At 49.1% G+C, this 12,761-nt stretch overlaps 2 protein-coding genes across 2 annotated transcripts in view; both read left to right on the top strand.

Annotated features, from left to right (window-relative positions):
• Nucleotides 1-6,127, top strand: part of LOC142466684 (uncharacterized) — a 66,979-nt gene extending 60,852 nt beyond the window's left edge. The window contains exons 2-3 of the mRNA XM_075571985.1: nucleotides 1,656-1,840; nucleotides 3,857-6,127. Of these exons, the coding sequence (XP_075428100.1) occupies nucleotides 4,231-5,775 (1,545 nt within the window). The 5' untranslated portion in view covers nucleotides 1,656-1,840; nucleotides 3,857-4,230 and the 3' untranslated portion in view covers nucleotides 5,776-6,127. The remainder of the gene's footprint in view (nucleotides 1-1,655; nucleotides 1,841-3,856) is intronic.
• Nucleotides 1-12,761, top strand: part of LOC142466681 (uncharacterized) — a 262,650-nt gene that overhangs the window by 131,221 nt on the left and 118,668 nt on the right. The window lies entirely within an intron of this gene.

Genomic DNA, 12,761 nt, shown 5'->3' with positions numbered 1-12,761 from the left:
CTGTTTTACTTATTTGTGTATTGTGAAAGAAATCTTGTTCTGTATTTCTCCAAGAACTTGTATGTTTTTGATTAATGAGGACATTATAATTACTTTGTTTTCTATGGAAATGTTATGTTTTCTTAACTTGACAATTCGCTACATTGAACCTATTAAATATGCCATTTTTGTTGGTTCACGTTCTTCCTAGGAGGGACTGCCCCTTTAAATACCATTTTCCTACTCTGCTTCAGTTTAAATAAATCCTGAGATTACTAACCCATAAGAGATTGTACAATCAGCCTTTTCTCCTTGCTCCCTATCCGAAGCACTCATTTTCCTCTCACCCCACACAAGTCTTTCTCCGTCTTAGGAACACAGGGTCACACTTTTCAAAGCCTTATTTAACCAGAGGCAGCTGTTGACATTATGGATAACTTTGGTTGCTGTCACCTACACTACTTTACCTAGTTTACTGGGCAGCTAATGCCACATCTATATTCTCCAGACTATTACTCTGTGACCATTACCATCACTTATTGTCTTTCCAAATCCTTGCAAAACCTCCCGAAACTACTGAAGAAACAGAAATATTCATTTTATTTATCCCCCAAACAGCTTGTCAAATTATTTCCTCAATACCCCTCAGGAGAAGAGTTACCAGTCTTACATGGTTTCTCCTACTGTGTTTCTATTGCTGTTTATGTTCTGTATCCCCCTTCCTCCCACTCCCTTTATTTGCCTCCCAGGTACTGATCTGCAGGGGGGTTATTTTTCCTTACCCACTTTGCCGCCTCTGTTTACCAAACACTTGATTCACTAAAGTGCAATAGCCTCAATTGCATTTTAACAGCCACTCAAGTAAATGGCAATGAGTATGTGATCACAGAAGCTCTTTGCACCTCTCCCCTCACTGCTGTCTTCTCCTCACAGCCTTGTTCAGCACCATTGATGCCCGTATGTAGCCTTGGGCTACATTTAGTCGGTTATCCCACCTGGACATACATATGAGGACACACAGGGGAGTGACCGCATGTATGTGGGGAATGTGGGAAGGGATTTAGTGACTTATCCCACCTGAACATACACAAGAGGACACACACAGGGGAGAGACCGCATGTTTGTGGGGAATGTGGGAAGGGATTCAGTGTGTTAACTGTGGTCTATGTGGAGCGATGGGATGCGTGGGGAGTGGGGGGTCAAACCCAAACTGACATTGTTACCTCATTAGACTGTGGCTCAAGGCTTTTTCTCTAGTCCAGTTTCCAAATCAGTCCAGGGCCTGTTATAAGCTCAGGTTGCTAATGGAACACATTCCTGCTACAACACCTTGTTACATCAACCCCACTTTCTGTTTAGTTCCACCGGAAGAAAACTCACCTTTGTGTCACTTGTCATCTTGTCGGGGAATTTTTAATTACAACAGTGTTTTCATTTATTTTTTAAGTAATTAGAAAGTAGTCACTGGTGTGGCCTGTGGCTCCCATTCCAATCAAACTGTGGGTACATACAAGTGAGCCATCGTATATACATTGCTCTCCATTAACTTCTGTTCTCCTCAAAAACTGTAGAGAAGAAAGAAAAGACAAGTCACATTATTATCAACTTGTATCTTTTTTCAGCTCTTGTATAAAATAGACATTACTTTGAGACCTCACTAACTGTCCCAATTTTAGGTTTGTAAATTGTGTGAGAAACGAGGAAGAACAGAACCTTGTGGCATTCCAGTCCACAGGAAAATCTACTACAGAACCTGCACAGACCTCGCCCCACACACAGAGCTCCTGGTTTGGAGATGAATATGGGAAAGAACTTGGTATCAAGGGGGGTACGCTGTGGAAAAGAAACGCGCCAGCACAAGGTAATCAGGAATATTCAAGTAAAAACTGCCGTACATCAAGTTCTGATATTTATCGGAACAGGAGGAACAGCAGAAATACTGCAAATATTTTATCACCTACTCCAGGCTGGCGTTAGCCCTGTCTTTCATATGTATATAATGGCCACTATACTGCCCATTATATACATTGGCAAGATGAGCTAAATCAACATGGAATAGATGATAAAATAGTTGTTAAAATACATTACAGTACATATTAACCCATTAGTAGTCCACAGGTCAACTAGTCATCTGTTTCAATGACTAGCTGACCACACGGGATAATATACACATTACACTACCTACCCACCTTTGCCACCATAGTGGCTAGTAAAGCATGGTTAGTTCTTGGTTTGCCCCGAAGGCATAAACTAAACACTACGGCTCAGATACATCCAATTCTGTTAAAGTGGAGTTAATATCGCACCTGGGGAAATAATAAACTAATGGGTATTATTACTGCAATTTTAAGGTGGTATATATCAAGATTGTGGTAATAACTTACTGGGTGCAATATTTGGGCCAATCTTGCGATATTGGAATTAATGCGACCGTTAATAATGCTTTACATACCGCATTGGGTTAATATTTCTATCATAGGCTTCTGTAATGTCTATTATTACAGAAACCTATGAGCAAAATAACATTAACCTGTCTCATGCCTGTGGTTTCCAAGGTATACCACAGGCACCAAAGGGGTTAATACTTTATTAAAAGAAAACATTACCTAACCGTGTTGACACAGTTAGTGGCCAGTAAAACATTTCCATTCTAGTCGCTAAGGTAATTAAGGAGTAAACCCCTCATCACCACCCCTTCCCTACCCCCAAGGGAAGCCTAGCCACCCTTCCCAGGGCAACTACCTGGAGAGAGGTATATAAATAATGCTGCAGTGGGAATTGGGGAAGTTGGAGAGAACAGAGACATTCACAAAGGAGTTAGGAAACAGTAAACAGAAAAAACAATAGGAAGGGCATAGTGAGATGCAGGAGGAGAGACTTCCCAGATTCTGGAGGATAGAAGTGTACAAATAATCACAGACTTTAGAGAGTTCATTTCTCACAGTTGCAAAGTTGTTGTGCAGAGTCCCAGTCCCGATCTTCCTCTAATCTTCACCTCCAATTTCAACTCCAAAATGAACTCTGCCATACACTTTAACTGGGACACTTCAGATGGGATATGCCAACTTACCTCTCCTTCATGACTTTTGTAAGACAGTTTGTGTAACAGTGAATTTTTGAAGTGAAACTTCTTTGCTGGCACCTATAGAGTTTTGATAGGAAAGATCCTTCGTGTTGAAACATAAATCCATGACGGAAGTGACGTCATGCTACTACTGTGCGCGCGCCACACCCGTGCAGACGTCGGCGACGTGCAAAAGCGTTTGCAGCGCCGTTCAAAGGTGCGTCCGGTAGTGTGTATGCCGGCGCAGCGCGCGTGCGCAGGCAGCACGGCAAGCATGCGCAGGTGCAGGCCCGCACCGCGCGCATGTGCAGGACCGCAGTAGTCGGCCACTAGTTCCATAATCAGCCGCCTGGACCCCTTCCAGTACCTGGCCCAGACAGAACTCAGCTACAACTTCCATGCTCGGGTGACTGTTCCACACCAAACTCTCTGGTGCACAGGTGGGCCCACTCCCAATGCTACACACAAAAAAAGTCACACAAAAAAAAAAACCAGAGTCTCTCATACACTCACTCACACATATTCACACACACACACAATTCACAGTTAGTGTAAATATAGACGTGCAAATAGCTAAAACGAGGTGGGGGGGGCGGGGGTGCCGAGCACATGCGTTCTAAGTCAAACTTCTTCGCATTTTCTCCCTGAAATTGGGTTTGGATTTTAATTAAAAACATCACAAATACAATTTCTGTGACAAAACTGACAAAGGACAAAGAAGTTTCACTTAAAATGTGCGTGCACACGCACACTTTTTTTGATAACTAATGCCTAATTTCGCCTAATTTTCTAATTATGTGTTTTTTTGTCTAGTACAAAGACGAGCGCCAATAATCCACCCATGCCAACACTGCAAGGTTGCTTTTAGCAGTCAGGATTACCTCCTCAAACATCTGAAGTTCAAACACCCAAATGAGTATATGGAAAAGATGAGGACAGAACAATCTTGCAACATTCCAATAAATATGATAGAAAATGCATCTTTCAACCAGTCAAGGCAATTAATAAACAATATAACTGCTTCTCATTAAAAAATATATATATTAGCTGCTGCCAAAGGAAAAGATCTTGGAGAAAGTGGGAAGAGTCTGACTTTATCAGACCAGAGCGCACAGAAGAGAACACAGACTGGGGAGAGACCGCATGTATGTGGGGAGTGTGGGAAGGGTTTTAGTCAGTTATCCAGCATGAGGAAACACAATAGGACACACACAGGGGAGAGACCGCATGTATGTGGGGAATGTGGGAAGGGATTTAGTCGGTTATCCCACCTGGACACACACATGAGGACACACACAGGAGAGAGACCGTATGTATGTGGGGAATGTGGGAAGGGATTTAGTGACTTATCCCACCTGAACAGACACAAGAGGACACACACAAGAGAGAAATCGTATGCATGTGGGGAATGTGGGAAGGGATTTAGATACTTATCCCACCTGAACATACACAAGAGGACACACACAGGGGAAAGACAGCATGTTTGTGGGGAATGTGGGAAGGAATTTAGTGACTTATCCCACCTGAACAGACACAAGAGGACACACACAGGGGAGAGACTATATGCATGTGGGGAATGTGGGAAGGGATTTAGTGACTTATCCCACCTGAACATACACAAGAGGACACACACAGGGGAGAGACCGTATGCATGTGGGGAATGTGGGAAGGGATTTAGTCATTTATCCAGCCTGAGGTCACACAATTGGACACACAAAGGGGACAGACCACATGTATGTGGGGAATGTGGGAAGGGATTTAGTGACTTAACCCACCTGAACAGACACAAGAGCACACACACAGGGGAAAGACCGCATGTTTGTGGGGAATGTGGGAAGGGATTTAGTCAGTTATCCCACCTGAACACACACATGAGGACACACACAGGGGACAGACCGCATGTATGTGGGGAATGTGGGAAGGGATTTAGTCATTTATCCAGGCTGAGGAAACACAAGAGGACACACACAGGAGAGAGACCGTATGTATGTGGGGAATGTGGGAAGGGATTTAATGACTTATCCCACCTGAACATACACAAGAGGACACACACAGGGGAGAGACCGCATGTATGTGTGGAATGTGGGAAGGGATTTAGTCAATTATCCAGCCTGGACTTGCACAAGAGGATACACACCGGAGAGAGACCGTATGTATGTGGGGAATGTGGGAAGGGATTTAGTGTGTCATCCAACCTGAACGAACACAAGAGGATACACACAGGGGAGAGACCGCATGTATGTGGGGAATGTGGGAAGGGATTTAGTCATTTATCCAGGCTGAGGAAACACAATAGGACACACACAGGGGAGAGACCACATGTATGTGGGGAATGTGGGAAGGGATTTAGTGACTTATCGCACCTGAACATACACAAGGGGACACACACAGGGGAAAGACCGCATGTTTGTGGGGAATGTGGGAAAGGATTTAGTCAGTTATCCAACCTGGACACACACATGAGGACACACACAGGGGACAGACCGCATGTATGTGGGGAATGTGGGAAGGGATTTAGTCAGTTATCCAATCTGAGGACACACAAGAGGACACACACAGGAGAGAGACCGTATGTATGTGGGGAATGTGGGAAGGGATTTAATGACTTATCCCACCTGAACATACACAAGAGGACACACACAGGGGAGAGACCGCATGTATGTGGGGAATGTGGGAAGGGATTTAGTCAGTTATCCACCCTGAACACACACAAGAGGACACACACAGGGTAGAGACCACATGTGTGTGGGGAATGTGGAAAGGGATTTAGTGATTTATCCTACCTGAACACGCACAAGAGGACACACAGAATAAAGACCTATCTCTAAAGCCAGGCATGTTTAGGAATAACCAGCGACTAAGGTGCTCACGTATAATGCACACGTGTATTTGTGTTACGCTAAATCACAATGAATGGTGACTTTAGTTTATGGTGCATAGAACGCGCATTTTAAAAGGATAAAAAGTTATAACGTTTAAATGCAGGTTATTTGTATCATTCTTATTGTAATTTTATTTAAAGAAAAATGTTATTCTTAATAATGTTTTATATTTCCATGCTGTTGGTTCTAATAAAATGTGCTTTTCCCATTATGCTTATGTGGTATTTAGTTTCACTTCGCTTTGAATCAGAATAGTTTTGCCGTGACCATTTGGCCGCTGGCATTAGGCCGCAGACGGATCCTCTGACACCAGGCGCTTCTAATGTAAATGTTATTACTGTTTAGGGGGTTAATTTAAGTGGTTTTAGCGGTTAGGGTGGGGGGTTTAAGAATTAGGTAGATTTAGGGTTGGGGTTTAGGCAAGTACCTTAGCAGCGAAGTGGCTAGCTGTGGGGTAATTAGCGGTGAAACAGCCGCAGCCAAATGTCCTAGAATGTCCTGTGAATACTGAGGTGGAGGACAGAGACACAGACTAACGTCCCAATTAAGGGACATTAAGGCAGCCGCCTTTATATACTGTATGTCAAGTTCTTTTAATATCTCTAGAGAGCAGCAAGGGCTGACCATCTATTTCACACGTTACACGTAGACATGAAAATGCACCTGAGGGGGTTACTGTAAGTGTCCCTTTTTTAATGACATATGCAGTAATGAGGTAACAAGTGGTGCCACCTCACACAGAGACCTTTCCCACTGATGGTTAAGAAAAAAAGCTGTATGGTGCTCTAACATAGAATCAATAGCTTATATAAGCAAAGGTAATTGAAGATGTAACAACTAAACTGCTGTTTTCCCTGGAGAACCACATGTATATAGACCAATGTTCCAAGTAGTAATAACACCACTAACCCACTATTATTCGAATAGCTGGATGGAATTCCACGATCACTGTAGTAAGAATTCCCACACGCTAGTGTCCAGACATAAATGCATCAATGTGGATAATAGATATATGGTGTATACAGACATGAGTAATAAACTCACATTTATATGGTCTTCTGAGTGATTTTCCACCAAAGGTGTGTGCTTCCGTTTTTCCACAGCATCCAGATGAGTCATTATCAGGAAAGTTGGAGCACTACTTAAGCCAGTAAGAAAACATATTGCAGGAGAGTGTGTCCCATGAGATAAAAAATATTTTATGGATCAAAAGCATAGGATTACATAAACTGAGCCCAAGTGCCCCCCACCAACGCGTTTCGAGCATCACGTTCTTTGTTAAGGTTCATTGAAACGCGTTGGTGGGGGCCAGTTGGGCTCCGTTTATGTAATCCTATGCTTTTTGATCCATTAAATATTTTTTCTCATGGGACACACTCCTGCAATATTTTTTCTTACTGGCTTAAGTAGTGCTCCAACTTTCCTGAACACAGAACACAGAACCCCAGTAAGCTCTTTTTGGGAACCCCTGAGCCCCCACAAAATATATATATATGTATATGTGTCAAAATGGAGTGCTATTGAGCGTGGCATATGTATACAACAGATGACAGAGAAGCCCAATGCTACCTCCAACATGACAGAAATACACAGTAAAATACTTATATATTCTCTTGAAGTAGGGTCATTTAGTTTAACCCTTTGGCCAAAGCGTTGTAAGCTTCATTCTGCTGGATATAGACTCACTGTGGTCTTTCTCCCTCCTAATAGAGGTAAATGAGAATTTTAATCCTAATAGAGGTATATTAGTATTTTATCTGGTAGTGTTAGGACTTGCGAACAGGTGTCTGCCTTGACGTGGCTCGCAAGCTTACAACGCTTTGGCCAAAGGGTTAAACTAAATGACCCTACTTCAAGAGAATATATAAGTATTTTACTGTGTATTTCTGTCATGTTGGATGTAGCATTGGGCTTCTCTGTCGTCTGTTGTATCCAACTTTCCTGATACTGACTTCACTGATGGTTACACTTGTACACCTCTATGCAGAGATTTCCGTTACACATGCGCTGGCGTTACCTCCCCACAAGCACATTGCCAGGCTGAGGGAGGTGTTTGTAGAGGGAGAGGGGGATTGGCCATACGGCCACCCCCTAACCTCACCAGGGAGGCAAGGGGTTAACTGGACTGCGGTCCAGGAATGTGGCTTACACCTTGTCATGTCAGGAAAATGTATGTTCCCATCTTACTTCTTACTATATATTTCTGAAAGTGTCCTATGTGTCCGTGTCTGTATGTGTCTCCCTGTGTCCCTCCCCGTGTCCCTAGCGGCAATCTCATTGAACCTTGGGCCAGGCCAATGAGATTGCTCCCTTTGCCCGCCGGCCCCCACACACCTCTCATTGGCCTGAGGCGGAGTGAAGGAGACACACACACACACACACACTAGGGGGGGTGTTACATAGGCTCACAGTGTTAGCAGCACATCTCCCGCTCTCTTACCCGCCGGTCCCGGAGGCTCCGCCTCTTCCTCCGCCTCTCCCTGTTTCCCACGCTTTCACCCCCCTTCTCTCCCCCTCCCCCCCCCCCGGCGCCGCTACAGTCAGCGGGGGAGCAGAGCGAGCGCCCGGGACACAGCGGGGGAGCGGCCACAACACGCTGCCTCCCGCCTCAGATCCACGTGGGACCTGCCGGACGGGTGAGGGAGCTGCCGGACGGGTGAGTGAGCGGCCGGACGGGTGAGTGAGCGGCCGGACGGGTGAGTGAGTGACCTTCACCTCCCCTCACCCCCCTTCACCTCCCCTCACCCCCTTCACCTCCCCTCACTCCACTTCCCCTCCCTTCCACATCCCCTCCACCCCACCTCCCCTCCACCTCCCCTCCACCCCACCTCCCCTCCACCTCCCCTCCACCCCCACCCCCCCTCCACCCCCACCTTCATCTCCCGGCCACCCCCCCTTCATCTCCCCTCCACCTCCCCTCCACCCCCCCTTCATCTCCCCTCCACCTCCCCTCCACCCCCCTTCACCCCCCTTCACCTCCCCTCCACCCCCCCCTCCACCCCCCTTCACATCCCCTCCACCCCCCCCTTCACCTCCCCTCCCACCCCCCCTCCACCCCCCACCTCCCCTCCACCCCCCCACCCCCCACCTCCCCTCCACCCCCCCACCCCCCTTCACCCCCCTTCACCTCCCCCCCACCCCCACCTTCACCCCCCTCCACCCCCCTTCACCCCCCCTTCACCCCCCCTTCACCCCCCTCCACCCCCCCTTCACCCCCCCATCACCCCCCTCCACCCCCACTTTCACCCCCCCTCCACCCCCACCTTCACCCCACCCCCCCTCCACCTTCCCTTCACTCCCCCCTTACAACCTCCCACCACCTCCCCCCTCCTCCCACCTTCCCACCACCTCCCCCCCCTTCCCACCTTCCCACCACCTCCCCCCTTCCCACAATCCCACCACCTACCCCCCTTCCCCCCACCTCCCCCCCTTCCCACCACCTCCCCACCTTCCCACCACCTCCCCCCCTTCCCACCTTCCCACCACCTTCCCACCACCTCCCCCCCCTTCCCACCTTCCCACCACCTCCCCCCCCTTCCCACCTTCCCACCACCTCCCCCCCTTCCCACCACCTCCCCCCCTTCCCACCACCTCCCCCCCCCTTCCCACCTTCCCAACACCTCCCCCCCCTTCCCACCTTCCCACCACCTCCCCCCCCCTTCCCACCTTCCCACCACCTCCCCCCCCCTTCCCACCTTCCCACCACCTCCCCCCCCCTTCCCAACTTCCCACCACCTCCCCCCCCTTCCCACCTTCCCACCACCTCCCCCCCCTTTCCCCCTCCTCCCCCCCCTTTCCCCCTCCTCCCCCCCCTTTCCCCCTCCTCCCCCCCCCTTCCCACCACCTCACCACCTTCCCACCACCTCCCCCCCATTCCCACCTTCCCACCACCTCCCCACCTACCCACCACCTCCCCCCCTTCCCACCTTCCCACCTTCCCACCACCTTCCCACCACCTCCCCCCCCTCCCCCCCTTCCCACCACCTCCCCCCCCCTTCCCCCCACCTCCCCCCCCTTCCCCCCACCTCCCCCCCCTTCCCACCTTCCCACCACCTCCCCCCCTTCCCACCTTCCCACCACCCCCCCCCTTCCCACCTTCCCACCACCTCCCCCCCCTTCCCAACACCTCCCCCCCCTTCCCACCACCTCCCCCCCTTCCCACCACCTCCCCCCCCTTCCCACCACCTCCCCCCCCTTCCCACCACCTCCCCCTTCGAGCTACTACGTGGACCTCTGGACCTATTCCGTGAGGGATGGGAAGGGGAGGCTACTGCTACTGATGCTTCAGTGATCCAGTATGTGGTAGATCTCCGAGACCGGTTAGAGATGCTCATGGGGGTGGCCCAGGACCACCTCAGGGCCGCTCAGACCAAGCGAAAGCAATGGTATGACCGGAATGCCCCTAGCAAGGAATTCATCCCAGGACAGCGGTGCTTGTTCTCAAACCCACTCGGGAGAACAAGTTGATGGCTGCCTGGTCGGGACCAACCCGGTCATCCGAAAGGTGAATGAGTGCAACTACGTTGTACAGGTAGAGCCTGAGAGGCATAAGACATATCACGTCAATATGCTGAAAGAATACAGAGCACCGAGTATGGGAGCAGTAATGGCCATTTGTAGCCCACTGCTGGAAGATCTGGCGAGCAATGCTCTGCCTGATCTCCTAGGGGAGGCTAGGCAGGGAAACACTGTGGAGCAGGTAGAGATAGGGGCACAGTTAAGTGCTAGACAGCAGGAGGAAGCCAGGGACATGCTAGCTAAGTTTAGGGCCCTCTTCACTGGCATGCCAGGGACCACACATCTCACAAAACACCCAGTGCACACAGGGGATCTGCAGCCTCTGCATAAGCACGCTTATAGAATGTCAGCAGAGGTCAAAACCAGTATGGAAAGGGAGATAGAGGATATGCTGACCCTAGGGGTAATTACTCCGTCCCAGAGTCCTTGGGCAAGCCCGGTAGTTCTAGTCCCTAAGAAGGACAAGACCACCCGGTTTTGTGTGGACTACCGCTTGCTCAACGCTGGGACGGTGTCAGATGCCTACCCCATGCCCGCATGGATGAGTTACTGGATGAACTCGCGGGGGCAAAGTATCTGACCACTATGGATTTGAGCAAAGGCTATTGGAAAATCCCAGTGACCCTGGAGGCTAGGGAGAAGTCAGCATTCATCACTCCAAGTGGCCTCTATGAGTTTTTGGTGATGCCATTTGGGATGAAGAATGCCCCGGCTACCTTCCAATGCCCGGTCAATAGGTTACTGGAAGGGATGCAGAGCTATGCCAGGGCTTACTTAGATGACATTGCTGTCTTTAGTAATTCCTGGGAATCCCACATAGGACATGTAGCTGCGGTGCTGGATAGAATCAGGGAGGCTGGGCTTACCTTAAAACCCACTAAGTGTATGGTAGGGATGGCAGAAGTCCTGTACTTAGGGCACAGGGTGGGTGGAGGGCATCTCAAGCCAGAGCCAGCCAAGGTAGAAGCCATAGTTCAGTGGCCTGTTCCAAAAACCAAGAAACAGGTCATGGCCTTTTTGGGCACCGCAGGGTACTACAGGAAATTTGTCCCACAGTACAGCGCCGTGGCCAAACCCCTGACTGATCTGACTAAGAAGCAACTGCCTGTGCTTATTACCTGGTCTCCTGCCTGTGAAACTGCTTTCCAGGCACTGAAAGCTGCGCTTGCTGAGGCCCCCATCCTGGCTGCCCCAGATTATACCAAGCATTTTCTTATTCAGACTGATGCCTCAGACTTTGGTGTGGGGGCTGTGTTGAGCCAGGTGGGGGACGACGGCAAAGAGCACCCTGTGGTGTATCTCAGTCGCAAACTGCTCCCCAGGGAGGTGGCATATGCCACCATTGAAAAGGAGTGCCTGGCCATTGTGTGGGCACTCAAAAAGCTCCAGCCCTATGTCTATGGGAGGGCTTTCACGGTCATTACCGACCACAATCCCCTGAGCTGGCTACAGAGGGTATCAGGGGAAAATGCCAAACTGCTGAGATGGAGCTTGGCTTTGCAAGAATTTGAATTCACCATTCAGCACAAAAAGGGTAGTGAAAACAGCAATGCTGATGGACTATCATGTCAGGACTATCCCTCTGAGACTGAGTTCATTAATGGTGCCAGCAGTGCCCCACTCCCCGTTAGGGCCAGTGGGCCACAGGTCACCCATTAAGAAGGGGAGGTGTAGAGGGAGAAAGGGGGTGGCCCGGTATTAAAGGGGTTGCACCCCATTTGGCCATCCCCTGACCTCATCAGGGAGACAAGGGGTTAACTGGACTATGGTCCAGAAATGTGGTTTACCCCTTGTTATAGCATGAAAATGTATATTCCCCTGTTCCCATGTTTTATTGTTATATCTTGTTATATCAGTGTCTGCATCACACACACACTGGGATCCATCCGGGATGGCAAGGGTTAATAGTTCTTTAGTGATTATAGCCCTTTGTGTAATTTTCCCACCTTTTCAGGCACCATTTTGCAGAGTCCCATAGGCCACCATTAGAGCTCCATGCATTTCAATGGCGGATCTAGCTGTTTTGGACCTGTTTGCCTCGAAGACCAGCAGATGGCGTCCGAGAGGAGGAGCAGCGGTTTCCCATTGTAAGTCAATGGGATCATTGACTTCAATGGAGATTCCTCGACGGCGCTTTCCAAGAACGAGTTGGCTGCCGTCCAAACCGCAAAGCGGATACTTTTTTTGAAAGAGAGCTTTGATCACTGATTAGTCAAGTTCAACGTTAAGTGGCGTGGGAATCTTCAGTTCTAGGGCACCCAGAAATAAAATTATTTTTGCCCCTAGTTCCTAGACCTCCCCCCCCCCCCACTCGACCA

Source organism: Ascaphus truei, chromosome 15 (genome assembly GCF_040206685.1).
Source record: "Ascaphus truei isolate aAscTru1 chromosome 15, aAscTru1.hap1, whole genome shotgun sequence".
NCBI lineage: Eukaryota > Metazoa > Chordata > Amphibia > Anura > Ascaphidae > Ascaphus > Ascaphus truei.
The sequence above is the reverse complement of the archived record's forward strand: the minus strand, read 5'-3'. Positions and strand labels throughout refer to the sequence as shown.